This window comes from Arvicola amphibius, chromosome 8, assembly GCF_903992535.2.
Source record: "Arvicola amphibius chromosome 8, mArvAmp1.2, whole genome shotgun sequence".
In the NCBI taxonomy this organism is placed as follows: Eukaryota; Metazoa; Chordata; class Mammalia; order Rodentia; family Cricetidae; genus Arvicola; species Arvicola amphibius.
Genome location: NC_052054.1, coordinates 73,714,876 through 73,741,971, shown reverse-complemented (window position 1 = coordinate 73,741,971; position 27,096 = coordinate 73,714,876). Strand labels below are relative to the sequence as shown.

General features: G+C 42.3%; 1 protein-coding gene and 1 pseudogene across 2 annotated transcripts in view; both read right to left on the bottom strand.

Annotated features, from left to right (window-relative positions):
- LOC119820556 (zinc finger protein 112-like) overlaps positions 1–26,872 on the bottom strand; it is a 45,588-nt gene extending 18,716 nt beyond the window's left edge. The window contains exons 1-4 of one of the 2 annotated variants that reach the window (XM_038339017.1): positions 26,774–26,872; positions 24,565–24,613; positions 21,948–22,074; positions 20,657–20,734 (exon numbers count right to left, since the gene is read on the bottom strand). In XM_038339017.1, coding sequence (XP_038194945.1) covers positions 20,657–20,734; positions 21,948–22,074; positions 24,565–24,579 — 220 coding nt within the window. In that variant the 5' untranslated portion in view covers positions 24,580–24,613; positions 26,774–26,872. Of the gene's footprint in view, positions 1–20,656; positions 20,735–21,947; positions 22,075–24,564; positions 24,614–24,802; positions 25,263–26,773 lie in introns of those variants that run through there. The other variant, XM_038339016.1, reaches the window with a different exon arrangement.
- LOC121677277 lies at positions 17,478–19,371 on the bottom strand (annotated as a pseudogene).
- Positions 26,873–27,096: the final 224 nt, after the last annotated feature.

Below are 27,096 nucleotides of genomic sequence, written 5' to 3'. Positions count from 1 at the left end.
AACAGAGTTATCATCCATCAAGTTTAAGAAGTTATTGAAGAGACCTAACTTAATATTAGTGCAGCAATGACAGGCTGCAGAATAGCAATAATGAGAGTAGGCCTCATCCTTACAATAAACAGGAAAAACCACAGACTGTACCCTGCAGGGAACCCATCAGCATTGAGACAAGTACTAGATGCTCCAGAACATTAAGTATAGCTTACCTATCTTGTATATAGTTTCCCAATTTCTGTGTAGCAACACTAGTATCAATCCCAGTTTGAGAAGACTTCTGTTACCTCACTATTGCCCTGTCAGGAGTTCAAACCCTATCTGAACCCAGCATTCCTCTACCTCACCCCATTTTTTGATCCTTACAAACTCTGCCATGACTGAGCTCAATGTTCTCCCTGATCCAACCACTGTGACAGAACAGACTAGAGTCCAAGCTCAAGCTTGCAATAAAGACTGTTTGCCTTCGCATACAGTCTCTGGGGGACTTGTGATGCTGAAATAGGAGTTATCCTATAAAAAGAACGTGGAGGAACTTGGAATACAGAGAGAAGGGGAATAAAACCAAGTTATACAAAAGAAACAAGTTAACATCTTTAAATGGTGTTATGTATGTGTGTGCTTGAGTATGTGTATTTTCACCAGGTGATTCTTATTATTAATTATAAATGCCCAGTCTTACCTTGGCCTGTTTCTAACCAGTTTTTCATAAATTAACTTGTCTACCTTTTGCCTCTAGACTTTTATTTTTCTCTCTATTTATTTTTACCCTTCTTATTCCATGTTTGGCTGTGCAGCTGGGTGGTTGGACCCTAATTTTCTTGCTCCTTCCTCTAATCCCAGATTTCTCCTTGTATTTATTCTGTCTGCCTGCTAGTCCCTCCTATCCTTTCTCCTGCCTTGTTATTGGTCACTCAGCCCTTGATTAGACCATCAAATGTTTTAGACACGGAAAGTAACACAGCTTTACAGAATTAAACATATGCAACAGAAAAGAATATAACATATCTTTAAATCAAATGTTCCACAGCAGAAACAAAGGTAACACATCTTAAAAATAATATTTCACAGTATTTTCCCTTTTGTCCAAATAAAAATGAAACTTTTTAACTTTAACATAGTATAACTACAAAAAAAGTTATCAAGTAGGAATTACATTTACAATATTCAATCCATTTTTATTTAGCAGATTCAGAGAAAACACTCCACCACCCATCCCAACATAGTGACTTCAAAGTTTTATAGCTAATTTACTTTCTATCATAACAAAGGAAAACTATGACTTTAACTATTTAGTCTTTAACTCCCTCGATGGTCCACAAGGATGCAATATTTCAAGTGTTACAGCTCCAGAGGAAAGATATCCTGACTTGTCAGGAGTCAGGCTATGCCCACAGCTGTGAAGGGAGGTACATTCGGCTGTGATGAGAAAGGTATCTTGACTTGTCAGAAAGTCAGGCTATACCTGAAGTTGGAGTCGGGTGGACGATGGTCCCCCCCCCCCCCAGGATGCAGCAAATCTTCTCCTCCCAGAGAGAGCCAATACAGCTGAGCTGTGCTCCGTTCCCCTAAGGACTTTCCCAGCAGAGGTATCTGTTTCTTCTTCAGCTCTGCCCCACTAAGGGAGACTCTGCTCCATTGCCAGCAAAAGATCTTCACCCAAAACCCTCTCAAGAAAAAGATTTATTTGGGAAGGAGGAATCCAAGAGGGTGGCTGCCTCTGCCTAGTGTAGGAGGTTCTTCTATCTATGTGTTGCTTTCATTGGTTGAATAAAGAAACTGCCTTGGCCTTTTGATAGGGCAGCACTTAGGTAGATGGAGTAGACAGAACTGTATGCTGGGAAGAAGGACAATGAAGCAGACTCTATGGTTTCCTGCCCAAGCTGGACGCTGCTTAGACTTATGCCAGTAAGCCACATTCAAGTGGCTATACACATTAATGAAGATGACTTAAACTAATATGTAAGAGTTTGCCAATAAGAGTCTAGAAATAATGGGCCAGGCAGTGTTTAAATGAATACAGTTTCTGTGTGATTATTTTGGGTGTAAGCTAGCTGGGTGGGAGGGAACAAAGGGGCCCCGTGCTCCCCACAACATCTGATGGGGTGGAGGAGGATAGCTACAAAATGAACAGGTGGGGGGGGGGCTTATATAGGGCTTCTTAGGGGCAGAGTTTTTCCAGGGAGATTTTCAGGGTGGGAATTGATCAGATTTTGATCAACTTGAGCTTGGACAAGCCCAAATTGACTAGATTTCATGCTCAGGGATTGGCTGGTGTTTTGTGTAAAAGACTATGCAGATAGAAGTTGGTTTTAGAATTGCTATTGTTATTGTTATTCCATTATTATTGTCGTTCCATGTCTTACAGATAAAGCAGCACCAATTATACAATAAAAAATTTTAAATACAAAAAAGGTGTTTTGGTAAACTGTTATTTATGATGTGAGGCTAAAGCTAAAATTACAAGTAAATGGCATTTAGAATCAGGCCTACTAAAAGCTAAAGCTGATATATCTGTAACTTTTCAAAATTCTTAAAATCTCAGTTGGTCTTTGCAAGAGGTCTCCACTAAGTTTTTAGACATTGAAATCTTATCTCATGTAGAACAAAATGTGAAGTGGATTGAATGCATAGAACCTGAAGGACAGAAAAGGAGATTAAAGCCTATGTGGGTAAAATAATGGTCCTGAACTAAAGAACAGATGCTAAGCACGTCAAAGAAACTACCAGTCCTTGAAAGTTTCCTGTATTTATAATAAAAAAAATTGGAAAAATGAAAAGTATTCACTGGTCTAAGAACTATTAATAAGACATTTCAGCCTATGGAATCTCTTCAGACTGGAATCCCTTACAAGAACAGGATGGAGAAAATTTTGCCTTTATAGGGCCTAATTATAATAATCCCAGTCTGTGAAGAAATCAATGAAAGTACTACCTTAAAAAATTGCTAAATAGCCCAGCCCTGTGTCATTATTTCAACCACTGGAAGTGGTAATGTAAACAATTTCCTAAGTCTCTTATCTGTCATTATAGGATGAGATTCTATTGGTTGCTTCTGATACAGTTACCTTGGAAAGAATGTTTAATGCAGTACAGAAAGACTTATTCTACTGGGGATTACAGATATCTCCTGAAAAAAAATACAAAGAGGAGATTATCTTAACTGTTTCTGATTTAAAGTAAATAAACAAATTAAGCTACAAAACATACAGATTAGAAGAAAAATCTAATCACACTCTAAGGAAGATGCCTATTAAACAGAAGGATATAAGGACTCCAGAGATAGAATACATAACATTTTATTAACTTTTAATATTAAAATTTTTAAATGTTAATGAAATAGGGACAGCAGTTGCTGAAAGTCAATGGATTATGAGAAAAACTGCTGAATTAGGTCAGCCCATGTAAAAGCAGGGAAAGTGTTAAGTTAGGGCTGAGGTTATGCTTCTGTTTCCACAGGAAAAGAAGATTGTTGATCCCATCAAATCCAGCACAGCCAAGAGGACTCTCCCATGCTTCAGCTGCTGAGATGCCTCTGGGAAACAACAGGCCTTTGGATCAGACAGTGACCTTACAACCTGAGGACAGCTCAAGAGTTTCTGTGACAGGGGAAGCAAATAACTCCAAAACCTGAATGCTACAGATCTGTTAAAGTTCTTGTCAAATAGATCCTTCACTTCCTTGGTTAGAGTTACCCCAAGATATTTTATGCTATTTGTGGCTATCGTAAAAGGTGATACTTCCCTGATTTCCCTCTCTGCTTCCTTATCCTTTGTGTATAGGAGGACAACTGATTTTTTGGAGTTGATCTTGTATCCTGCCATTACTGAAGGAGTTTATCAGCTGTAGGAGTTCTTTGGTGGAGTTTTTGGGGTTGCTTATGTACACTATCATATCATCTGCAAATAACGAAAGTTTGACTTCTTCCTTTGCAATTCGAATCTTTTTGATCCCCTTATGTTGTCTTATTGCTATTGCTAGAACTTCAAGCACTATATTGAAGAGATATGGAGAGAGTGGACAGCCTTGTCATGTTCCTGAATTTAGTGGGATGGCCTTGAGTTTCTCTCCGTTTAATTTGATGTTACCTGTTGGCTTGCTGTAAATAGCTTTTATCATATTTAGGTATGACCCTTGTATCCATAATCTCTCCAAGACCTTTATCATAAAGGGGTGTTGAATTTTGTCAAATGCTTTTTCAGCATCTAATGAGATGATCATATGTTTTTTTTCTTCAGTTTATTTATATGATGGATTACATTGATAGATTTTCATATGTTGAACCAGCCCTGCATCTCTGGGATGAAGCCTACTTGATCGTAGTGGATAATTTTTCTAATGTGTTCTTGGATTCAGTTTGTCAGTATTTTATTGAAAATTTTTGTGTCGATGTTCATGAGTGAGATTGGTTTGTAATTCTCTTTCTTTGTTGAGTCTTTGTGTGGTTTAGGTATCAGGGTAACTGTAGCTTCATAAAAGGAATTTGGCAATGACTTCTGTTTCTATATTATGAAATACCTTAAGGAATATAGGTATTAGCTCTTCTTGGAAGTTCTGGTAGAATTCTGCATTGAAACAATCTGGTCCTGGGTTCTTTTTGGTAGGGAGGTTTTTGATAACAGTTTCTAATTCTTTGCGACTAACAGGACTATTTAGATTGTTCAGCTGGTCCTGGTTTAACTTTGGTATATGGTACTTATTTTAAAAATGTCCATTTCTTTCACATTTTCCAATTTTGTGGCATACAGGCTTTTGTAGTAAGATCTAATGATTCTCTGAATTTCCTCTGTGTCTGTGGTTATGTCCCCCTTTTCATTTCTGATCTTATTAATATGCTTGTTCTCTCTCTGCCGTTTGATTAGTTTGGCTAGAGGTTTGTTAATCTTGTTGATTTTCTCCAAGAACCAGCTTTTTGTTTCATTGATTCTTTGGATTGTTTTCTACATTTCTATTTTGTTGATTTCTGCCTCAGCTTGATTATTTCCAGTCTTCTACTCCTCCTAGGTGAGTCTGCTTCTTTTTTTTTTCTAGAGCTTTCAGGTGAGCTGTTAAGTCTCCAATGAGTGCTTTCTCCGTTTTCTTTAAGTGGGCACTTAGTGCTATGAACTTTCCTCTTAGCACTGCTTTCATTGTGTCCCATAGGTTTGAGTATGTTGTGTCTTTGTTTTCATTAAATTCAAGAAAGACTTTAATTTCTTTATTTCTTCCTTGACCCAGGTGTGGTTCAGTAGTTGACTGTTCCGTTTCCATGAGTTTGTAGGCTTTCTGGGGGTAGCATTGTTGTTGAATTCTAATTTTAATCTATGGTGATCCAATAAGACACGGGTGGTTACTAATATTTTTGTAACTGTGGAAATTTGCTTTGTTACCGAGTATATGGTCAATTTTCAAAAAGGTTCCATGAGCCGCAGAGAAGAAGGTATATTCTTTCCTATTTGGATGGAATGTTCTATAGATGTCTGTTAAGTCCATTTGGTTCATTACCTCCATTAAGTCTCTTAATTCTCTGTTAGGTTTCTGTCTGATTGACCTGTCCATTGGTGAGAGAGGAGTGTTGAAGTCTCCTACTATTATTGTGTGTGGTTTGATGGCTGCCTTGAGTTCTAGTAATGTTTCTTTTACATAAGTGGGTGCTTTTATATTATGGGCATAGATATTCAGGATTGAGACTTCATTCTGAAGGATTTTTCCTGCTATGAGTATAAAGTGTCCCTTTCCATCTCTTCTGATTGATTTTAGTTTGAAGTCAATTTTGTTAGAAATTAGTATGGCCACACCCGCTTGTTTCTTAGGACCGTTTGCTTGATAAACCTTTTCCCAACCCTTTACTCTGAGTAGATGTCTGTCTTTGTGGTTGAGGTGTGTTTCTTGTAAACAGCAGAATGTTGGATCCTGTTTTCATATCCAATCTCTTAGCCTGTGCCTTTTTATAGGTGAATTGAGTCCGTTGATATTAAGTGATATTAATGACCAGTGGTTGTTAACTCCAGTAATTTTTTTGTAGTAGAGTTTGTGTGTTTCCCTTCTTCTAGTTGTGCTGGTGAAGGGTCGCTAGATGTCTGAGTTATTGTGGGCATTGTTGGACTCTTGGTTTGTGATTTTCCTTCTATTACTTTCTGCAAGGCTGGATTTGTGGCTACATATTGTTTAAATCTGTTTTTGTCCTAGAATATCTTGTTTTCTCCATTGATGGTGAATGCAAGCTTTACTGGGTATAGTAGTCTGGGCTTGCATCCATGTTCCCTTAGTGTCTGTAGCACATCTATCCAAGACCTTCTGGCTTTCATGGTTTCCATTGAGAAGTCAGGTGTAATTCTGAATGGTTTCCCTTTATATGTTACTTGACCTTTTTCCTTTGCAGCTCTTAATATCTGTTCTTTATTCTGTATGTTTTGTGTTTTGATTATTATATAGCATAGGGATGCTTTCTTTTGATCCAGTCTATTTGGTGTTTTGTAGGCTTCTTGTACCTTCATAGGAATATCCTTCTTTAGGTTGAAGTAATTTTCTTCTATAATTTTGTTTAATGTATTTTCTGGGCCTTTGAGTTGTAATTCTTCTCCTTCTTCTACCCCAATTATTCTAAGGTTTGGTCTTTTCATGGTGTCCCAGATTTCCTGGATGTTTTGTGTTAAGAATTTGTTGGATTTGTTTTGTTCTTTAATCTGTGAGTTTATTTCCTCTATAGTATCTTCAGAGTCCGAGATTCTTTCTTCTATCTCTTGTATTCTGTTGGTAATACTTGTCTCTGTAGTTTCTGTTCATTTACTCAGAATTTCCATTTCCAGTCTTTCCTCGGATTTTGTTTTCTTCATTACCTCCATTTCATTTTTCAGGTCTTATACTGTTTCCCTTACCTGTTTGATTGCTTTTTCTTGTTTTTCTTGGGTATCTTTGAGAGATTTATTTATTTCATCTACCTTTTTGTTTGTCATCTCTGTTTCTTTATGGCAGTTTTTTACCTCCTCTATTTAAGGTCCTCTATTATTTTCATAAAGTCCTGTTTAAGGTCACATTTCTTCTATTTCTTCTGGAGTAGGGTGTTCAATTCTTGTTGTTTCGGGATGCCTGGATTCTGGTGATGTCATGGTGCCTTTCGGGTTGTTGGAGTTCTTGCATTGGCGCCTGCCCATCTCTTCCTTCCAAATGGAGCTAGGAGAGACTTGGTGACTTGGTCCAATCTTTGCTCTGACTGAATCTTGGTGGATCTCCTCAGTGCAGGAGCAGGAGCTATTCCTTGCAGCACAATCTTAAGGAGCCCACACTCCCTTGCCGAGATCCTCAGACCTGCCTGGAGGGCAGCCTCTCACCCCTCTGGGTAGGTGGCTTTGGTACAGGGTCAGGTCACTTGAATACACTAGGGAAGGCTGTCCAGATGGGACTCCACAGCACTGAATCAGGGATTCCTGGTAGCCGAGGGACGCCTCCCAGATGTGTCTTCTGGTATTAAGATCCGGTGTCTTTGCTCCCAGATGTGTCTTCTGGTACTAATATCTGGTGTCTTTGCTCCCAGATGTGTCTTCTGGTACTAGTATCCGGTGTCTTTGCTCCCAGATGTGTCTTCTGGTCCTAATATCCAGTGTCTTTGCTCCCAGATGTGTCTTCTGGTCCTAATATCCGGTGTCTTTGCTGGCCAGGTAGTTCGGAGAGGGCCTACCTTGCTGCAGACAGGCTATTGAAACAAAGAAACTCCCACCTGCCGGTTGCACTCCCTATGCAGTCCCAGCACCCTGATCGGGCTGAGCTGGAGGTGTTATGGACCCCTGCCATGTAACTTTTTAACATGTGATGCCTGATTATGGAAATGCTTTCTGATTGGCATCAAGGGGAATGAAAGCTGGCTAGAACTCAGGCAACTCCTGCCAAATTCATCACTCCTGCAGACAGTCCCAGGAGTGACAGCTCTCCCTTGGGTAAAAGCTGCTTCCCCTTGCTTTTCGTGTTTCTTTTCCAGCTGCTCCTTGGATACACACACTTCTTCACAGGAAGAGAGCCAAGGATCCTCACTTGCTAACCCCTCTGTCTTCACTCCATGGGATGTTTCTTCATCAAAGACAATCTGCTTTGAGGTGGTTTCTTCTATCCCAGGCACAGCTGGCAAGTCTGGAAGAGAATAAAACAAGACACCTGTATTGGTCACTTTTATCACCACTGTGACCAAACAGCCAACACTAACAAGCCTACAGGTGGAAGGCTGACTTTGGCACATGGTTCAGAAGGTTCAATCTATAATTACTTATTTTCAGGGGCTTGTGTCATGTCAGCAGGTGTGTGTAGAGAGGGTTCAATCCATAGTAGCTAAAAATCAGAGAATAATGAAGACCAGAACACAGGTATAATCTGCAAAGGCACACAGAAAAAAGGACCTCGTTATTCAAACCAGACCCCATTTTCTGGTTTATAAAACCTTCTAATAGTGCCACCTGCGGGAGAAGAAGCATTCAACACATGAGCCTGTGGGGGAATCTTCATACCCAAACCACAGCAGCATCTTACACAGCCCTGCTCCTGACAAAGACCTAGAACAGTGGGATGACGCTTCCAAGAAACGACACAAAATGTTTTGATATATGGACCTATAACCTGGACTGAGAAATTAAAAGAGATGGCAGTGAGTTCACAAGTGTCACAGCACTGGCCAGGCAGTGGCACCCATCTCTAATCCCAGCACTCAGGACAGTCAGAGCTACAAAGTAGAATCATGTCTGGAAAAAACAACAACAACAACAAAAATCCTTTCAATTCTTGTTAGTATTAGACACACACTCACTAAAATGTTAGTGGCTATGTTTGTAGAAATGTCTGGAGGCCTGAAACTGACTAGCGAAGTGTGTCTCAACAAATCATCTGTGAACCCAGGAACAGGAACGGGGCAGTATTATCCCAGTTCTCCCAACACCTGATACAGTGTTGGGAGCTGTAGACCCTCAAACCCTGAACTTTCTATGACCTTTTGCCTACTGGAGGTAAACAACTTGTTTTTCTATGCTTGCAGCTGCTCTGAGCACAGGACCCTCATGAGTTCCTGAAAGCAAGGAAGTGGTTTCTACAGGGCTTGCAGTGGAAAATCCTCAGAGCTAGGGTGTGGCCACTAATCAAGGGTAGCACTATATAAGCTGCCTGGGGACATAATAAAACTGGCATTCTTGCTTCAAGAGTGACCCGTGTCTTTGTGTGTTCTTTACTCCCCAGACCCTTGCCCGATTGCAGTTCCAGATGGTGCAGGTACCACAATAGAGTATGAACCCTGGATTCCTGTGACGCAACCAGAGACTAGAAGTTTGTACAGAACCTGAGTGACTGATGTACTACATGAAGAACTCACATGGGAAACGTGGTCACACACAGTCCATAAGACAAGGAAAGCAGCAACTACCAATGGGCTTTGGAAACAGACTTTCTGCACATGCAATGATCTCCATGTGCCTGGTTCTTAACTTGTGTGATGGAACCACTCCCTCTGGGCACAACACAACAGTCCACCATCAGGAATGAGAGCTATGATAATTTCCAGAACACCTTGATCTGTAATCAGGGTAATGAAACAATGAAATACACTGATAGTGTGGTTTATGGCGCTGGTGAGTGAGCTGGCAACATTCCCTCAAACCAAAGAGGTGGGAAGGTCACTAGACCCTTAATTAGAGTACAGTGACCACCTCCTCCTACCCAGCTAGACGTATCCTGAAGAGAAGTTACAGGGAAGTGGGAACTCTTTAGTGGTGCCTGGGCTTTTGTAAATTTTCTCCATGCTGGGTGCGGCTTTGATGATCTATTTGCCGTTTAGTAACCTCTCGTTCTGTAACTAATCCAGAAAACTCAGCAGTTGCCAAGCTGGACGTGGTCATGTGAAAAGGAATAACAATGTTCCAGTCCCACCAAGCAGCAGAACTTGGCAGCTTCAACCACATGATTCTGGCTTTAGAGCTATGGACAGAATAAAGCAGTTATGGAATCTCCTTCCAAGACTAAAAGCTGCCAAGGCCAGGCAGGTGTCAGGGGTGTCCCTGAATGGAGGCCCAGGAAGGTCACTATGTGAAGCTGTGAAGGTGAAACCTGAACTGCATGAAGACCCCAAGATGTTAGAGATCCAGACTGGTCGGATGCCTGCCGAAGAGAGCTGCTAACAGGAAGTGGAACCAGTCCAAGAGAAAGAAGAGTGCTAAATCAACAAACTGAAAGGGGTTGGAGATCTGAAGAGCACTTTGACAACATAGAAATGCAAAGTTGGATGTTTGCCCAGTGGTTTTCAGTCTTGTTTTGGTTCCTCACTATGCTCCCTTCCCTACATTTTAACAAAATGCTAATGTAGATCCTGTGATGTGGGATTTCCTTCAGTATGCTGTGATTACCATTGATTAATAAAGGAACTGCTTTGGACCTATAGCAGAGTTATAGGGGAACAGAGCTAGGTGGGAAAAAGTAAACTGAATGCTGGGAAAAAGAAGGGCAGAGTCAGCCAGAGGCCATGTAGCCCTGCCTGAGACAGATGCCAAAACTTTAGCCAGTAAACCAGTCACATGGAGATAAACAGATTAATGGAAATGGGTTAAATTTATATGTAAGAGCTAGCCAATAAGAAGCTAGAGCTAATGAGCCAAGCAGTGATTTAATTAATATAGTTTCTGTGTGATTATTTGGGAGGCACCCGGGAACCAACAAGTGGCCTCTATGCAACAATCCTGTGTCATTATATGTTGGAAGTATGTGATCTTTTTTATTTCAATTTTACAGGGAATTACATTTAAGATATACCATTTGGGCTGAATGTGTTTCCACATTGTTATGGCTACAAGCCTATTATGACCAGAGAGTGGGATGTGGTGGTTTGAATAGGAACCACTATAGACTCAGGTGTTTGAATGTTTCACCCATAGGCAGTTGTACTATTAGGAGGTGTGCCATTGTTGGAGTAGGTGTGGCCTTGTTGGAGGAAGTGTGTCACCACAGAGGTGAACTTTGAAGTCTTATATGCTCATTACTCCTAGTATGGCAAACAGTCTCCTGTTGCCTATGGACCAAGATATAGAACTCTCAGCTCCTTCTCCAGCACCACACCTGCCACATACTGCCATGTTTCCCATCATGATGGCAATAGACTGAAAGTCTAAACTCTAAGCCAGCCAAAATTGAATGTTTTCCTTAATAAGAGTTGCTGTGGCAATGGTGGCACACACCTTCAATCCCAGAACTCAGGAAGCAGAGACAGGTGGATCTCTGAGAGTTTGAGGCCAGACTGGTCTACAAAGCAAGTACCAGGACAGGCCCCAAAGGTAGAGAAACCTTGTCTCAAAAAGAAAAAAAAAAAGGAAAGAAAAAAAGTTGCTGTGGTCATGGAGCATCTTCACAGCAACAGAAACCCTAAGACACTGGACTTGGATGTGCTTGTCTGTTGGAGCACCATCTAGGGTGGATAAACACTTCTGCACATCTCCCTGAAAAAGTCACATGAAAAGTGGACAGACACATTGGTAAATTCTTTCTGTTCTTTACCATGCTTTAATTGGGAGACTGTGAGGTTTGGAAAACTGGTGAAAGATACTGGACTTTGGGTATTCAGAATAGAGACAAAAGAAAATCACTGCCAACTTTGGTCCCAGAATTTGGCCTTTAGAATCTGTGAAGTCTGACCAAGCTCAAACCAAAAATTTTACATATGTGTGTGTGTATATACATACACACACACACACAGTTGTTTTGCTTATTTAAGACAGGGTTTCGCTTACAGTCTTGGCTATCTTGGAACTCACTCTGTGAACCAAACTGGCCATGATTTCACTGAGATCTGCCTGCCTCTGCTTCCGAACAGCTGGGATTAAAGGCATGTGCCACCACTGCCCAGCTAACAAACTATATTATATATAAATTTGCATTCCCAGGGTGGAGTGAGGTCACCTGTGTTAAAAGTTCTACAAGGCTAAAAACCTAACTGCAAGAGCATATAAATTATCAATGCTTTCTAAACAGCTTCGCACACCCAGGCCGGAAGTGACTCTTCCTACACAGGCCACCTGAAGCACACTTCCCAGAATTCCCAGGGAACCAGGACAACACAAACTCGTGCAAAGGAAGTTGGCTTTGAATTCTTACTTCGAATCAGTTCTACCAATCGCTATCACCTTCAGCTCTCCAACCTTCACATCCTTTGTAATCTTAGAAAAGGAAAACTTTTCAAACGTGACACTCAAGTAAACACAAACAAACTCAACAGAGCTACCATCCACAGTCTAAGAAGTTATCGTATAGAGGAACTTAGAAAACAAGGTTATACAAAAGAAACTAATATTTTTAAATAGCATGTATGCACGTTCTTGGCTGTATGTAGCTTCACCATGTGAGGGTAGTGCCCGAGGAAGCCATGTGACAGCATTCCGGCTGGGATACAGAATATTAGTTTAGCACTTAGAGCTAATAAATCTTTTGTTTAGCAGATACCCGCTGTTTCTCTTGTTACTCTATTTGAATCTTGTCTGGGAGTTTCCCAAGGATATCGAGCCTATGCAAAACTTGGTTTGAGAAACCAGGAAAACTATGGTACTTTATGAATTGAGAATTTGCACTTGGCATTCTATTTTTGGAAATTTCATTCAGGCTGTTTTGAGCATATGGAAATCAACTGGCTAAAGCGTAAATATGGAGAAAAATAAAAATGTCCCGAGAAAAGGAAAAGTGCTTCAGTCCTTAGAGGTATTACCCTGCAGCTGTGGAAGGCTAAATGCATTCTTCTGAGTCTTCTTGCCAAAGACCTGTGTGAACCCAACACCCACACAGCAACAAAGGTGTCAGGTCCCCTGACAAGACTTACAAAAACATTGTGATCCATCTAACATGGATGCTTGTAGTTAGTTGTTATACTCTTTGGGCTCCTTTGGGGTTCCACCACCCAGGTCCCAAATAAACACAGGGATGCTTATTATTACTTATAGATGCCTGGCCTTAGCTTGTTTCTTGTCAGCTTTTCTTAAATTATCCTGTCTACGTTTTGCCTTACCTTTCTCTATTTCTGTATATCTTCTCTTTTCTTCTGATTTTATGTCTAGTTGTATAGGTGGGTGGGTGGCCCCTTTTCTTGCTCCTTCCTCTCTTCCCAAGTTTCTCCTATTTATTCTCTCTGCCTGCCAGCCCTGTGAAGTGTGATCCTAATTACTCTTCTCAATAAAAGCCCAGAGTCAGATATTGGGGTAAAAACTGAAAAAAATCAGAGAAGCAGAGCAGCAACCACCAGAGACTTCTTACCTCTCTAAATCCTCAGGTCAAAAGGGCTGAGATCCTTTCTCCAACCCCTAATCATCTCCTCTCTCTCCACTCAGCCTTATCACTCCTGTCTCCTATCTGTACAGACCTCCAGACCTCTATGGTTATTTGTTAACTAGTGGCTAGCTCCACCCTCTAATGTCCAGGCAAGATTTGTCAGAACACAAAATATCAAACATTTCCCTTTTTTGTCTAAATAAAAAGCAAAGACTATAATATAAAAAAGCTATATACAATAAGGCCAACAATTATATACAATATAGAGCATCAAAAAGTACATTAACAATGTCCAGTCCATTTGCATTTGACAAATTTAGAGGAAATACTTCATTATTTATCCAATCTTGGTGAGTCCAAAGGGTTGTACCTAATTCATCTCTCATCCTAATTTGTATTACCTACCCAAAGCTATCTTTTTCTATCTCTAAACTTTATACATATTACATTCCTTTGTGAGTTTCTAGTCTTCAACTCCATCAGAGACCCTCAAAGGAAATATTACCTGAGTAAACAGGAAGTGCAAGAAAGCAACTTCTAATACCTGTGAGAAATGACAGAAACAGCTGGCTGCCTGGACAGTCACACAAGGTTCCTCTATAATGTTGGAGGATTTATCTTCGGCCTATAAGCCTAGCATATCTGACATACTTTTCTGTGGAGCAAGACAATTCTGAAGGGCTGTTCTACTTTGTCTTCACAAAGTTGACCAGTTGCTTTCTTCTGTATCCTACTTGTCCAATTAGGACATAACTGTCAGCAGTTGATGCAAGGGCAGTTTGTTTCTTCACCAGGGGCTAACTTTTACCACAAAATAAACTCCATATGGAGTATCCTCAATGCTCATCTTTTCTGAAGTATATTGGTGCTGCCAGGAACAAATATTTCTCATTGTCATTAAAAAGAAAGAATCTGTTATTAAAACACTGTAAACACCATATTCTGCAGATCTCTGAAGTGTTTGAAGACTACCTAAAATATAACTGGTTGATCTTGAAAATAACCTGAGATGACTACAAGTTCCAATGTAATAGGTGACTATTTACCTGCATTACTTTATTGTCATAGTTTGTAATAATAACTTTCAAGGACTAGAATTTTGTATTACATTGTTAAATAAACTGTATAGGTACAATATCTTAATCCAGAGTGATATGTATAAATAGTATGGTCAAACAAAAATAACCTCAACTTTGTTATCAATATACAAAAATCCAGTACAAGGTAAAATACTTAAGACTAGTAATTGCTTTTTTTGCTTTACAGTAAATTCAATTATCTATTATCCTATTATAGCTATATCCCCTTCTTTCAGAGTAGATTCAATAATGTACCCTTTATCCTCATATTTCTATATCCTCCCGTTTTCTTTTTAGAATGAAAACCCTGAATCTAACCTCCTTTGTTCATTTTTTTCCTGACCATTACCAATAACAACTTGTAACCAAATCCCTTAAAAAATGGCAAATATCCATAGCCCACTGACCAAAAACCATCTGCCCCACTACTTGGGAATGTGGGTTTTGTGTTCTTAAAATTACTTACTGCTGTCTGGGAGTAATGGCATCTTTTGGGGATCCTGAAAAAACACTGGAATATTTACCAAGTCTTGGAAGAGGTAGCTGAATCATTTGTGGTTCAGTCTCTTCATAATGGGAACGTGTAGGGCTTATCTCAGGTCCTAGCTAGGGTAGTCTGTAAGGATGGGTTATCTCAGTTAGCCATGATGAAACAGTCCTGAGCCATTTGTAATCCAAAGTCAACCTTTGGATGGTGTCTGTCAGCCTGGTATCATTATCACAATCCAGGTAGAATTGTTGTGGGACCCCATCTTCCTTTTAGAGACTCCAAAGGTTGTGCCTAGGCATGGTTATGGTTCACTACAGAAAACTTGAACATTCTAAATCTAACAAGCAGCAGATTTCAAAGAGGTTAAAGGACCATAATTTGTTAGGTATATCCAGAGTACAAAATCATAATTCCTAGTTACATAATAGACTCAAACCCAAAATCATGTCCAAGAAACTAGATGAAGCTCTTTTCTAGAATTAGTTAATATTTTATATGACCATTAATATCATGACAAAAACTCTTACATATATATATATATATATATATATCAATATTATAAATAGAGATAATACTTAAACCTTATGAAAAACTTTAAAAAGCAAAAGTAAAACTAAAGGGTTTTAAGATTAGTGGGAATAGAATAGTCCCTTAATTTCTGTTTTCCATTTGTCCAATAATAGGTAGCTTCTCTGACATGAAACACAGATTTTTGATTTAACTTTAATAATTATGCTTAGGGTTACCAACTCCAAAGCCAGTTTTAAGTTTTACAAAAAAATCATCTGCATTATATGCCTGTAAAGAACAGCAAAAACAACCATTTGGGAAGACTTATGAAAATTTATCCTGCTTGATATGATGTACTAATAAGCCAATTTACTTTTTCTTGAGATATTTATTCTTGATTCTTTGTTCTTTTTCTTCAAATGTCTCATATTTTCAACAGTCTTCAGATTCCTTAGCTGAATGCCTTCATTCTTGTGAAAAGACAAAAAAAGCAAAAGCAAAAGCAAAACCAAACCAACCAAACAAAAAAACCTGCCCCAACCCTACCTCTGGAAAGGTTCCTTTTGACAAGTTATATCTGATCATATGCAAAGCATTAGCTGTTTGTCTAAGTTAATTGAGATTAGTCATGCAAAACTATTAATTAACCACTTCTAATGAAGAAGTCTCTTATTCAAATCTAATCTTTATCAATTTGATGGTATCCATAGCTTTTCTTCTCCTGTGGGAACAAAAGCAAAACCACTTCCCCAACATAACAATTATCTTTGTTTCCATTCTGAGGTCAACACATCTTTAAAGTATAGAGACTAACTAAATTCAATATTATTTTCTATTATCAAATGCCTCTCCAAAGAACCCCTTACTCATTAGCATATGAATAATTTAAAGTTAATAAAGAATAACAGTTTTTTCCTGGGGATCATAATTATTCCTTTATGTCTACTAAGCCTATTTTTTAAGAGTTCAATTTGATCTGTCTATAACTGCTTGTCAGGTATGAGTGTGGTGGTATATCTGTAATATACATTTCATTGTAATATGCAAAAAACTATCATTTTACTAGAGACATATGCTGGAGCATTCTCAGTCTTAATTTGTACAGATATACCCATAAGGGCCATAAATTCTAACAAATCTGTGACTAGAGAATCATCCTTTTCAAAACTCAAAGCAGTGGCCCACTAAAATCCTGAATATATACCTATGGTATGGTGGACATATTTTAACTTTCCAAATTCTGCAAAATGAAACACATCCACCAGCCAAAGTTCATTTCATTGAGTACCCTTTGGGTTACTTCCTGCAGGTACTGGAGTTTAGCTATATAAAGAACAAATAGGGCATTGCCTTATAATTTTCTTGTATTGCTGGCAAGTGATGGAAAAATCTTCTTTCAAACTCTTGCTATTGACATGCTGTTTTTTAAGAAACTCTGAGGATTCTAGCACATTTCAACCAAGTTAATGAATTTCGTCACTATCTTGTACTAGAGGGCCAAGCAGACCCATATGGGATCTAATATGTGCTATATAAAAGGGATGATTTCTATTTCTGGTCATTTCTTGTAACTGAATAATAAAGTCAATTTTGTATCATCAAAACTTACTTTTTAATTGGACAAAGGGAGAAATGCTGTGGAATAATCATCTTGCACACTGTAAAGATTTGTCACACAAGCTGGTTTAATGAAAGGCTGACTGGCCAGAAACCAGGCAGAAAGTATAGGTGGGCCACCCAACCTAAGAATGATAAGGCATGATAAGGCATGATAAGGAAGGACAGGTTCAGGAGACTCCAGTCAAACACAAGAGAGAGCAAGATGGGTGCACCATATTGAGAACAGGGACCACGACATGCCAATGCATAATTAAGGAATATTAACTTAAACTTGAAGAGATAGTTAATAATAAGCCTGAGTTATTAATCGAGATTTGTAAGTAATATTAAGCCTCTGCATGGTAATTTGGGAAGCAGATTCTGGGCCCAGATATTTGGGACCAATTGGCTCTGAGAAATGAAACTTTCACCTATAATCAAACTTTTGCTAATTCCTGCTTACATTCATGAGAAGTTCTTGATCCTCTACAAGAGCTTGTTGAAATGTTGGCAAACACTTGATGGATCTCTATTCTGGGTTGCTTCCCAACAACCACTGGCATTCATGTTGGGTACAAACACTACTTTTCATTAACAAAACAGAACAGTATTTGACAGGCCTTCATCTCTGCATAGGTTCTCAGAAGGATGGGAACCATTTCTATACTCTTCCCTCCTATAGAAACTATCACTGCTATGGACTTTTTGATGCATCAGAAGACCTGAATTCCTACTGAATCCCTTACCACATGTGTCACACTTGTAGGGTTTCCTTCCCGTATGGACAAGCTGATGAGATTGAAGATTTGACTTCTGGGTGAAACCTTTCCCACACACCTCACATTTAAATGGCTTCTCCCCAGTGTGGATTCTGTGATGTATCTGGAGATTGGAATACCTATTGTACGCCTTCCCACACTCGAGACACTGGTAAGGCTTCTCTCCCATGTGGACTCTCTCGTGGACCAGGAGAGTTGAGGCCTTACTAAAGCCTTTGCCACATTTTCCACATTTAAAGGGTTTTTCTCCTGTGTGAACCCGCTGATGAATTTGAAGATTACAGTTCCATCTGAAGCCCTTCCCACACTCCTCACACTTGTATGGTTTCTCTCCAGTATGAACTCTCCGGTGACCTTGAAGGTTGGAACTCCGACTGAAGCCCTTCCCACACTGCTCACACTTATATGGTTTCTCCCCAGTGTGAACTTTCTGGTGGTCTTGCAGGTAGGAATTTCGACTGAAGCTCTTCCCACATTCCTCACACTTGTATGGTTTCTCCCCAGTATGACTTCTCTGGTGGCCTTGCAGGTAGAAACTCCGACTGAAGGCCTTCCCACATTCCTCACACTTGTACGGTTTCTCTCCAGTGTGAACTCTCCGGTGGGAGTGTAGGTAGGCACTCTGGCTGAAGCACTTCCCACACTCCTTACATTGATATGGTTTCTCTCCTGTGTGGACTCTCTGGTGAATGGTAAGAACCCATCTGTCACTGAAGCATTTCCCACAGGTGTCGCATTTGTGTGGCTTAGGTTTCTGCTGCTCTTGGGGGCTGGAACTCCAGTTAGAGCCATTCCCACCCTCTTTATAAGTAGGTTTCTCAATGACGTCAAGTTGTTGATGGCTTGGAATACACAATTTTTGATTGAAGTTTGTACTGCATGCATGTTTATGTGGTTGTTCCCTGGGGTACATTGCTGAAAAGTCCTGGAAATGTGGGGGCAGACTGAAGTGGTCACCACACTCAGAGTTATAAAGAGTCTCTTCTATGTGAACTCTGTGCTCAGTGTTAAAATTTGAGCAATGTGTGAAATCTTTTCTACACACCACACCTGGATATAGTTTCTCTTCAGCGTGGATTTCCTGACTAGCTTGAAGATATAAACTCTGACTAGAAACATTCCCATTCTCCTCATACTTGTTGGACTCTTCCCTAGTGTGGACCCTAAAATTACTATTACAGTGTAAACAAGGCAAAGCTTTCTCAGGGATGCCGCTCTTCTGGGAGGTGTCGCCCGGGTGGGCACATCCACAAGTGCTGAGAGGGGAGGCATGGTGGGCGTTCTCACTGCCCTGGCAGAGCATTTGCTCTGCACACACTCTCAGAGGGGACCACAGAAGAGAACTCTCAGCCGTACCTTCATCTCCTGTTTCCACACTCCGATGGATGTGAAGAGCTGACCTGTCCTGACAGCCCTCTCCATGTGGACTGCATGGACAGGGCTTCCCTCTTGAGTTGAACTGCTGATGTGTGTGAGAGCCGGGCTCATTGCCGTCACCATGGCCACAGGCTTTTCTATACTCACTACATGGGCAGGGCACCGGCCCTAATTTAATCAAGTCCTGCTTGAGTGACGATACCTTCATGGTCTCTTCTCTGAGGTCATGGAAACTATAGCTTTGCCCCTTTCTGTGTAACCCCTCATTGTCACTGTGGTATGAGAACCAACTGACGCTGTCACATTCATGGAAATGATTTCTTGTGGGTATTTGCTGACCTTTCCATTGGCAATTACACGACCCACTGAGATGCGATTCCCGCCAAGACTGCTGGGCTCTCAGGGAAGGAAACTCTTGACTCCTCATAGAGGCAGAGTCATCATCTGCAGGAGGCAACACGTAGTTCCCATCCTCAGAAATCTGAAGCAGCCTCCCTGCGCACACCAGGAAGGAGGAATCTCCCTGGTTCTGAGACTCAGTGTTGCTCTTTAGACATCTTTTCATGGAATCTTGATCCCTGGGTAACAAGCCTGCACCCTGTGGCCAGGTTTGACAGAAGGCAAGCTCTCTGGGACAAAGGGAGCTTAACTCCATGTCTTCATCATTCTCCACAGCACGTCCACCCTTGCTTCCTATAAGATGAGAATCCAGACAAACACACAAGTGAACACCTTACTGAGAGACGCTGGTGTGTAACACATGGCTCAAATCAGGAGACAGACAGGCCACACTGCTTCTGGGGAGACTGACAAAACACCTGACACACACAGGAGACACAAAACCAAGGCTCTCTGGGTGCCTAAGATCTGAGTTTTCTGCAGGGCAGTAGTGGAGCAACCTTTAATCCCAGCACTCAGGAGGTAGAGATAGGCAGATCTCTGTGAGTTCAAGGCCAGCCTGCTTTACAGAGTGAGTTCCTGATTAGCCAGAGCTACCTGTCTCCAAAAGCAAAACAAAACAAAAAGCAACAACAAAGAACAACCAAAAAAAAAAAAAAAACTATCTGGGTTTCCTTAACAAAATCTGGGTATCAAATGTGGCCACATTCAAAAGTTCTAGTGCTTCATCATGGGGTGTTAGGTAATGCAGTAGAAAAAACAAAAACAGACACTCCCAATGTGGAAAACTATCTTTTGTCTTTATGAGAACTTTATGAGCATGAACATGAGTGTAAGTGAGTCTGGCCTCTATTTCTGTGTGTGTGTGTGCACGCATACACATGTGCTCCACCCATGGTATGACTGTGGAGGTCAGGGAACAACCTGATGGAGTCAGTTCACTCCCCGTGACAACACGAAGGTTCCTGGGATGGAACTTGGGTCTCCAACTGTGAGGCAAACACCCTTACTAAGGAGCCATCTGAGCAGCCCTGCTCTATGCACTTTAAAAGCCATTATACTATTTGTGAAGTGGGGACCAGAGGAGAGTTAAGGAGAGAAACGCTATGCCCTGCCCCTGTTAGGGAAAGCACTCCTGCCCACTGTTCCAGCAGCATCTTTCCCACCTGAGATCTCACCTCCTTGGGCTTCCACCATGCAGAGCTCCTCTTCATTCTCCAGCTGGGCTATCAGGCCCGGTGTGAACGGCTGGTGTGCTATGTGGAAAAGAGAGAGAGAGAGAGAAAGAGAAAGAGAGAGAGAGAGAGAGAGAGAGAGAGAGAGAGAGAGAGAGAGAGAGAGAAAGAAGAGAGAGAGAAGAAAGAAAATCAAAAGTTTGATGATGTCTATTTTATAAATAGTAGATAAAAAGAGTAGGAAGTAGAGGCAGGCAGAGCAGTTTCAAGGCCACCCTTAGCTATATAGTAAGTTTGAGAACAGTTTGGCCTGGGTTATATGAGACACTGAGGTAAGAAAATAAAAACCAAAGGAAGGAAGGAAGGGAGGGAGGGAGAGAAGAAAGAAAAGGACTCACAAGCTGGAAAGATGGCTGAGAGGTTAAAAGCACTGGCTGCTCTTCCAGAGAGCCAAGGATTGGTTCTCAGCACCTACCACAGCACCTCACAACCACCTCTAACTCCAGTTCTAGGAAATGTGATGCCCTCTCTGGCTTCTGTTGGCACCTGTCCTCAATATGGTGCATGCGCACGCATGTACACACACACACACACTCATACACATACACACACACAGAGAATATAATGTTATATATATTATATTTATATTTATATTAGTCCAGTGAAATGGACTAATAAATAGGTACTACCACACAGCCTATAAAACAAAACTAGCCAGAAGCACATCGTAAATGGTTTTATGTAAACCAATGCGAAGGGCCCACTGTCCCCACTGTCCTACTCTGCTTCCTGTACACACTATGACAAAGGTACTGGGGGAGGAAAGGTTTTATTTCGTCTTATAGCTTGTAGCTCTTCATGGTGGGAAGTCAAGGCCGGACTCATGGCAGGAGCTGGAGACAGGAGCTGGAGCAGAGGCCATGGAGGGTGCTACTTACTGGCTTGCTCCTTACACAGCTCAGAGGCATCTGGCAGAGCAAGCAACACTCACAGTGGGCTGGGCCATAATCATAGCAATAATCAATCAAGAAATTCCCACACAGACTTGCCCACAGGCCATCAATGGTGGAAGCATTTTCTCAAGTGAGGCTCCTCTTCCCAGATGACTCCAGCTTGTGTCATTAATAAAACCAAGCAGGACTCCAATATACGGCTCAAAGGACAGATGGACGGAACCACGAGAGACCTGTGCTTCCAGTTAGACAACCAAGCCCAGAAAACAACTCCAGCAGTTCCCAGGCTCCCAGCAGCTGGTCCCAGTCACTCATCCGGGAAACCCAGACCCCATCCTCACCCACTGAGAGTAGCATCCTGAAGTTCTCCAGCATCACATCACGGTACAGCTTCCTCTGGGCAGCATTCAGCAGCCCCAGCTCCTCCTCGCTGAAGACCACAGCCACATCCCTGAACGTCACCATCTCCTGGGATAACAAACACATGCGGGTTATAACTACAGAAGAGATGATGCTGAGAAGATATGGAGGAAGGACCTGGGTAGGACTCAGAGCCTCTGAGCTAGAAGTACCTGTCTCTCCCTGTCTTCAATCAGCTGGGTCCACCTGCCACAAGGGCTGCAAACAAATCCTCATATTTGCATATGCTTGTGTACATATCTTTGGATACAGGCACATGTGCATGCACAAATGTGTAGTCTGTGAGTATGCATGTGCATTTTGTCCGCACCTGTGCATGTGGCACAGCATGTATCTGGAGAACTTTCAGGAGTTGGCCCTGTCCTTCAACCTTGCAGAAACACACAGCAGGGTAGTCTCGCTTGATGTTTCTGCTGTACTGTGTATTCCAGGCTAGCTAGGCTGCCAGCTTCCATTTGCTCCATAGGGGGATTATAGTTGGGCACCACCACTTCTGGTATTTTACACAGATTCCAAGGATTGAACTCAGGTCCTCAGAATTGTGTGGCAAGTGTTCATATCTGCTGAGCCATCTCCCCAACCCCTTCCACATTGCTTCATAAGATAGTATATTCTCATTGACTTGAAGCTCACTAAGTCAATTTAGTAATAATTATTCTCTTGTCACATAATAAATATTTCTTAAAACATTATTTTTTTATTTGTGTGTGTATCAGGGAGCTCATGCATCCATGGTGCATGTGTGGAGTCAGATAAAAACTCTGGGGAGTCTGTTCTCTCCTGATTTGTGGGTCCCACAGATCTAGCTCTGGTCTTCAGCCTTCGCTGCAAGCTCCCTTACCACTGAGCCATCTACTGGCCTGGCTCACTCAAACTATTTCCTCTTCTAGAACGTCACTGTGCAGACATGATTGTTCTTACTTCCTTTTACATTGCAAACACTTTTCGTATTGCTTTGTTATCTGTCTTGCTATAGAGAAATCTTAGATGTTTATATTGCAAACCTGTTCAAGCCTGTACCTGCTCCACAGGAGTTTCTGAGCAGCTTGCCCTTGGCTACAGATGGACAGCTCTGCCCTGCCCTCCTCTGCCCTGCCCTCCTCTGCCCTGCTCTGCACTGCACTCTGATTTTTTACTCTGACTTTACACTAAACAAGGCTGACTATCCTGACCTAGAAGGCAAAGGCCCCAGAACACACAACATGCTGTATGAACATGGCTCCCCCATCCTCACGGAATAGTATGAAGGATCCCTGGCCCACTCAGTCCTTCCGACCTGTGAGTGAGGTAATGGATGGACAGTGACTACGCCCTGCAGTGCTGAGGACTTTTACGTTCAATATATTCAAGGCATAAATGGTGAAATCTCGCCGTCCGTCCCCCTCTCCCAGAGTATCAGAGACCCTGATAGAAGAGCCTAGAGGTGCTGTGGTTAAGAGCACTGGCTGCTCTTGCAGGGGACAGACCGAGGTTTGGTTCCCAGCACCCACGTGGCAGCTCACAACCATCTGTAACTCCAGTTCCAGAGGATCTGACGCCCTCTTTCTCTTCCATTAAGATGGACATGCTGAACAGGTGTACATGCAGGCAAGTCCCTCACGCAAAATAAAAATACATAAATCTTAAAGTTAAATTTAAAAAACATATGAAAAAGACAATAAAGTTTCTCAGCTGTCACCTACGGGATAAGATATACACATGCACTGATGTGTATGCGTATATGTGTGTGTGCATATGTGTACATGTATATATGTATATACAGAACCACAGGCTTGAGTCTCTAGAAGGCTCGGAGTGACAGGTCTCTCAGACTGCTGTTCATCTTGCATTTCATCGCTGTGTGATGCTAGAGACAGACATCGACATTTGCCCAATGCCAGGTGAGTGTGGCACCCTGGGCCACACGGCCAGCCTCAGAGCAGTCTTGTGAGCCAAGGCTCTCCACAGGGAAAAGGACAAAGAGACATCAAACGTGAGAGCCTCAGGGATTTCAAAGTTTGTGGGTAGGGAACAACTTAATTCAATCCACTCAAGAGTCAGAACACACACAACTGTTAGTGGAAAACATGCCAGTTTCACGTTACATCACAGCAAACAGAGCTAGGGATGTGGCTTTAAAAGGCCATGGGGCACATTGTAATCAAGATAATGATGTGTAATTTTTAAATTTCTATTCTCTTTTATACTGTTCATAGACTTGTGTGTTCGAATGCTTGGCTCATAGGGAATAGAATTATTAGGGGTGTGCCCTGCTGAAGGAGGTGTTGGAGGAAGTGTATTACTGTGGAGGCAAGTTCTGAGGTCTCAAGTTGAGGCCAGAATGGCACACAGTCTCCTGTTATCTGTGGATCAAGATGTAGAAATCTCAGCTCCTTCTGCAGAACCACATCTGCCTGGATGCTACCGCCATAATGATAATAGACTATAAGCCATCACCAATTAAATGTTATCCTTTATAAAAGCAGGGGTCATGGTACCTCTCAGAGCAACAAAAACTCTAAGACAGAGCATGAACGGTACAGTTGAAAATCAACTCACCTGCAATTGGGCCATTTTCTCCTCCTTTTTTCCAGGAAATGGTGCAGACCTGAGAAGACAGGACAGGATGACAGACACCATGAGGGAGGGAAAATACAAGCTTGGCCATGTGAGATCCAGGTGCCCCTTGCCTCCAGAGGCAGGCATACACATGCTGCAAATCAGGCCACATTCCAGCTACCCCCAGGATGTCCCACCCTGGGCTATAGGCAGGAACAGCCTTCCCAAGTGTTCTTACTTCATACTGGGCATCCCCAGACGTTCACTCCCATCCTGGGAAACGTGGCCAAGAAGGGTGTTGGCTCCCAGCAGCATCAAGAACAAATTTCCTGTGTTTAGAGGTTGGTGCTGGGCTGTGATGGTTCAGCAGGTAAGGGTGCTTGCTGCCAAGCCTGAAGACCTGAGATTAATCCTCAGGACCCACATGGAAGGAGAGAACTGGTTCCCACAGGCTGTCCTCTGACATGAGCTTCTGTCATTACATACACACTAATAACTGTAAGTCATTCTTTCAAAGGTGTGTGGTGCTAATGTGTGCTCCTGGAGTAACGATAGCTACGGTCATTAGCCTTCTACATTTCAAATCTGCCTTCTGCAAGAGGGCTGCAAGAGTGTTGGCATTCAGTGTTAAGGGCTGCTGGGATTCTGTGCGCCAGCGGTGGACAGCAACTGTAAGAAAGCAAACCTCTGTCCCCATGACTGCCGAGAAGTTAATTCTACTCTGCATCAGAGAATTGTCCTTGTACCCCAGTGAGAGATTAGAGTACAGCTTGGTGATATAGCCCCTACCTGGAATCCCCAAGTGAGGGGCTGCATTATGAGCATGTTATATAGCAAAGTCTTCTAAGATAAAACATCCCATCCCTGAGGGACCCTCCTTAGATGGAGGGTGTTCTAAGGGGAGGTAAAATATTCCGCCATGCAGGGAAGCTCAATAAAGTTCAGGAAGTGAACAACCCCAAAGCTTCGCTAAGTCCCAGACACTGACCAGGTTCACTAGACCTTTCCCTTCCCAGACATTTATAAGTAGTAAGGAATACTGAGTGACATCTCAGCAAGCTAAGCTGCCTAGAAGATGCTCACACCTGCAGAAGTCCCAAGGGCAGAGACCAGCTGAGCCGACAGAAATTCAGAACAACTGGAAAGGACACTCTCCAACTGGCTGACCTGCCTGCAGACTGCAGTGTGCTCCGGGGTTCCAGCTTTTTGAGCTGGCACCATGCTGGAGGGGGCTTTGGTGATGCAGCTGCCTTTGAGTCATTTCTGCTTCTATAAGTAACCCCTCAGCCATATTCCTGTTAGTAACCCCAATAACTGTGTGACAATATTCATGGGGAGACATGACCAAATAAACGTCTAAACGTTCCAGATAGAGAACCAATGATTGCCGAATAAGTCTAACATGGTGACCCAATAAGTTTTACTGGGGTTGTGCATAACAAACACCAAACTCGGGTTAGCTATTGATGAGACTACTCTTGCTGGCACTGATGTTAACAGCCCACATGCTAACCTTCATTTGACTCTGAACAGTGCATGTATTTAGGGTAGTAATCACGAATTCATACACATCACCCTTTGAACATTCTAAAATGGATTTAATATCTTTGGAATGGGCATTCTTTAACATCCCATCAAATAACGACAGAAAAACCCAAGCATCAAGAATATGGTAAGAGGGGTCAGGTGTGGTCAGGCTGGGGCCAGGGATCCTACAGCAGGAGCTCTAAGACCATCTGTGGGTCACTGGAGCTTCATCTGTGGATCACTGGAGCTTCCAGGGACTGGAGCGCATCCTCGAAATCTGGACAGCACTAAGAGCAAAATAATAGCTAAGAGCTGGTGCCGCGCGCCCGCTGTCTTGAGCCTTGCAGGAAACACCAGCTCGCTCTTCGATAGGTACCAAAGTGTTGAGGAAGAAACGGGGGCACAGACGGAGACGACTGTGCACTTCCGACAGTGGCTAGAGAGACGGCTGGGGCCCCCCGGTGTCCACGACACCCTGCATCCTGGTGACTGACAGTCCCGGCCAGGCCTGAGTCAACGTGCGCAAGCGCGGCACGCTCCGGCAGGCTCATTCACAGCAAACTCGCCTCCTGCCCTTCTGAGGCAGATTTCCTTCCCAGCATCCACGCCTGCTGCCTATCACCCGGGATAATCTGAAAACTATGGGGAAGACGCGGAAGGGGACAGCTGAGGAAGGGCTCACCTTTCTGAGAGGAAAGCAGGCCACGGCCTCGCACACCTGGGCCGGAAGTGACTCTTCCCGCACAGGCCACCGGGAGCACACTTCCCAGAATTCCCAGGGGACCAGGACGACGCAGACTCGTGCAGAGGAAGTTAGCTTTGAACTGGAGATTTCCGGACTACATTTCCCGAAATTCCCGACAGTGTATGACGGCCCTCTAAACCTCTTGCGAGGGAAGTTATCCCAGTGTAATGAAGGTGGTACTGTTACATACTACATTTCCCAAAATTCCCGACAGAGTAGGTTGGCCCTTTAAGCCGCCCCCAACGGTAGGTATCCTAGTA